Raw genomic sequence first — 3,351 nt, 5'->3', positions numbered from 1 at the left:
ATTTATTATGTAAATACAAACTTTTATTTTGAATACAATTAATCGCGATTAATCGATTTGACAGCACTAATATTATATATATATTCAAATTTTGGGGTCAGTATTGAAGGTCTTATGGTCACCAAGCCTGGATTTATTCGATCAAAAATATAATAAAAACAGAAATATTGTGAAATATTATTACAATAACTGCTTTCTATTTAAATATATTTTAATGTAATTTATTTCTGTGATGCAAAGATACATTTTCAGCATCATTACTCCATTCTTCAGTGTCACATGATCCACATGCTGATTTGCTGCTCAAGAATTATTTCTTATGAATGTGGAAAACAGTTGTGAAACCCTTAAATAAATATTTTGTAACATTATAAATGACTTTCCTGTCACTTTTGATCAAATAATGCATATCCCTGTGGAATGACATCCAATTTCTTAAAAAAAAAAAAAAAATCTTACTGACCCTAAACTTAAAATTTTGATATTTGTGCATCCGTAGTTACAACACAACTCCTCTTTAAAACCTGCATGATCTGAGGTATCATATATATCTGTGGGATGTTTTATGTGCCAAAGTTTAATACTTAGGTTAGGGTTATATTACTAACCCCAAGTATGAGCAAAACAAATACTTATGCAAACACCACTAATTACATGTTACAGTACCACTATCTCACTCAAAGGGCGCTGAATTCAGAGAGAGCGAATGGATGTCACTCCTTATATATCTTATGCAGAACACTCTATAATGTAGTAATGATGTGTTGAAAGATTTTTACACAAAGTATAGGATCTCTTTACAATATCTCCGATTACGTTTTCACAACATGGCAACATTTTTATCCCATGGTCATTTTGACAAACAAGCATCTTAATCCCACTGTTAGGTTTGATTAACATGACATTAATCATTGCCACATTGTACATTAGCAGCATTTAAAATAACACTAGAAATATTCTGCCCCATGTCATGTTTGCCCTGATACTGGCTGCCATGGGACAAAACATAAAGAGCTTTATCATGTAATTTCCTTTTATACAGAAGAATAACAAAACAGACATCATTTTAAATGAGAATCCTCAATCACATAAGGAAAAAATACAGAGAAAGTTGTAAATAGAGAAACACGGAGAAATACGACTGTATTCCAAGTTAAATCCCAAGTTAAATCCTCTGGTTTTCATGGCTCTGCAGAAACAGCTTATTCGAGATAATAGCAATCCCTAAAACTCATTTCGGATTTTGGATAAAACTCTTCTCCAGTACGTACCACTAGCTACAAACAAGGCAGGCCATTTACACAATATTGACCATTACTGACTACAAACTATAAGCTTTATAAAGCCATATACAGTAACTGTACCTCTAATAACCCCTTTCTGACTAAATAAATATGCTCCAATGAGATACTGTCTACACCACAATAATTATTAACATTTAAATACTGTTTATATTAAAATACTGTTTACGACACTTTCTACATATTGTAAACAAAGATTGTATTTCCCCCCCAACAAATGATTTAGTGACAGAAGGAAAAATGGTCAGAAAATGTTGATCATCATGCTCAGGAGCTCAAACTAAAGTTTCTAATTATGTCAAGTTTAGCAATTTTGAAGACATCTAAATAGTTTTTGATTTGTGTGATTTCGTTTGTTTAATTAAATGTGTAAATGTGTAACGTTACTCTTTTTATACAGGATTATGATTTTCTATTTACAATTTGGGAGAACTAGGACTGAAAAAAACAGATTACAATATTATCATAAACAAAGTTCCTGATATCAACTTACCAGTTGAGCAGATTTTTCAGCATCTCCTTTTCTTCCTTTCTTCTCATTTTTCTTTCGGAAGATTTCTTGCAACTAAAAAAAGAAATAGAGAAGGAATAATGGCGTGTTGAAAAATTATTTTTAAAAACAAACATCTATGGACAGAATCAACACTCTTATCAACTCACCACAAGAAATTCCCCTTTATCCACCATCTGGTTACCGTCAGCATCAAACATGTTAAAGGCAATCTTAAAGCCTGCATGAGGCTCTGAAGAACAGTTGTGAAAAGAATGTCATATTATTATAATAAGCTGCGGCATGAATTTAACGAAACAATAGGACGTATAAATATATTTGCTCATTGAACACTGCAAATTTTGCAGCCGATCTGTTAACCCCTATTAAACATTCAACCACTAGGTGGCTTAATCAGAGGACAGGCCCACATTTCTAAGAACCTGTTATCACCCCAAGAACTTGCAATACACTTTTGCTTTCAGCACTTTCCTTTCATCAGTCTCTTGAGATGTTTTTGAACCCGTCAAGAGCAACATGTCTTCACTTTGTAATGTTACCCAAGCAACAGCAGAAGTGAGAACATATGTTAGGCAGCGTGTTTCTGTGTTACAGCTACTTAACACTAGCTTAATCAAACGGCCACAGACAACTCTGTACGAATGTAAAAACTGAAAAATTCCAAATATGAAAATTCTGCCATTAATTACTCACCCTCGTGTTGTTCCAAACCCACAAGACCTTCGTTCATCTTCGGAACACAATTTAAGATAGTTTGATGAAATCTGAGGGCTCTCTGACCCTCCCATAGACAGCAAGGTAACTACCACGTTCAAGGTCCAGAAAAGTACCAAGACGATCGTCAAAGTAGTCCGTGTGACATCAGTGGTTCAACTGTAAAGTTACAAAGCTAAGCGGACACGCCAGATCTGGGTCAGTGCCACCACGCGCTCGTGAACGCGCGTCCACAAGTGACGCAGTAGAATATAGAATAAAGTCGTTATATTTGTTTTGTTTGCGCAAAAATGTATTTTCATAGCTTCATAACTTTACAGTTGAACCACTGATGTCACACGGACTACTTTGTCGATCATCTTGGTACTTTTTTGGACCTTGAACGTGGTAGTTACCTTGCTGTCTATGGGAGGGTCAGAGAGCCCCCAGATTTCATCAAAAATATCTTAAATTGTGTTCCGAAGATGAACGAAGGTCTTACGGGTTTGGAACAACACGAGGGTGAGTAATTAATGACAGAATTTTCATTTTTGGGTGAACTAACCCTTTAACATCTCAGGTATTCCTCCTAAACACTGAATGGAGAACAAATGAAGACTTTTAATCATGTCTCCTGATTATATGTGAATAAGGGAAAATGCATACTTTACAAATGCAACAGTTCATTTACGTTTTTTCCCCCACTAGTTACATTTTGTGGTGTGAAAATGTATTTTTAAAAATGAAAATACATGACCCATTTTTGAAACATCCTAACTTACAAACAAATATTTTTACTGACAATTGGAGATAAAATCTGGGAAATGCTACACTTTTTGGGTAATA

The 3,351-nt window shown here is 34.3% G+C and overlaps 1 protein-coding gene across 1 annotated transcript in view; it reads right to left on the bottom strand.

Annotated features, from left to right (window-relative positions):
• LOC107554388 (calcium uptake protein 3, mitochondrial-like) overlaps positions 1 to 3,351 on the bottom strand; it is a 36,200-nt gene that overhangs the window by 20,985 nt on the left and 11,864 nt on the right. Inside the window, exons 6-7 of the mRNA XM_016236878.1 lie at positions 1,962 to 2,044; positions 1,795 to 1,866 (exon numbers count right to left, since the gene is read on the bottom strand). Coding sequence (XP_016092364.1) covers positions 1,795 to 1,866; positions 1,962 to 2,044 — 155 coding nt within the window. The remainder of the gene's footprint in view (positions 1 to 1,794; positions 1,867 to 1,961; positions 2,045 to 3,351) is intronic.

The sequence above is a fragment of the Sinocyclocheilus grahami genome, unplaced genomic scaffold (assembly GCF_001515645.1).
Source record: "Sinocyclocheilus grahami isolate Dianchi unplaced genomic scaffold, SAMN03320097.WGS_v1.1 scaffold500.1, whole genome shotgun sequence".
Taxonomy (NCBI): Eukaryota; Metazoa; Chordata; class Actinopteri; order Cypriniformes; family Cyprinidae; genus Sinocyclocheilus; species Sinocyclocheilus grahami.
Note: the sequence above shows the minus strand (reverse complement) of the source record. Positions and strands in the feature narration are given on the sequence as shown.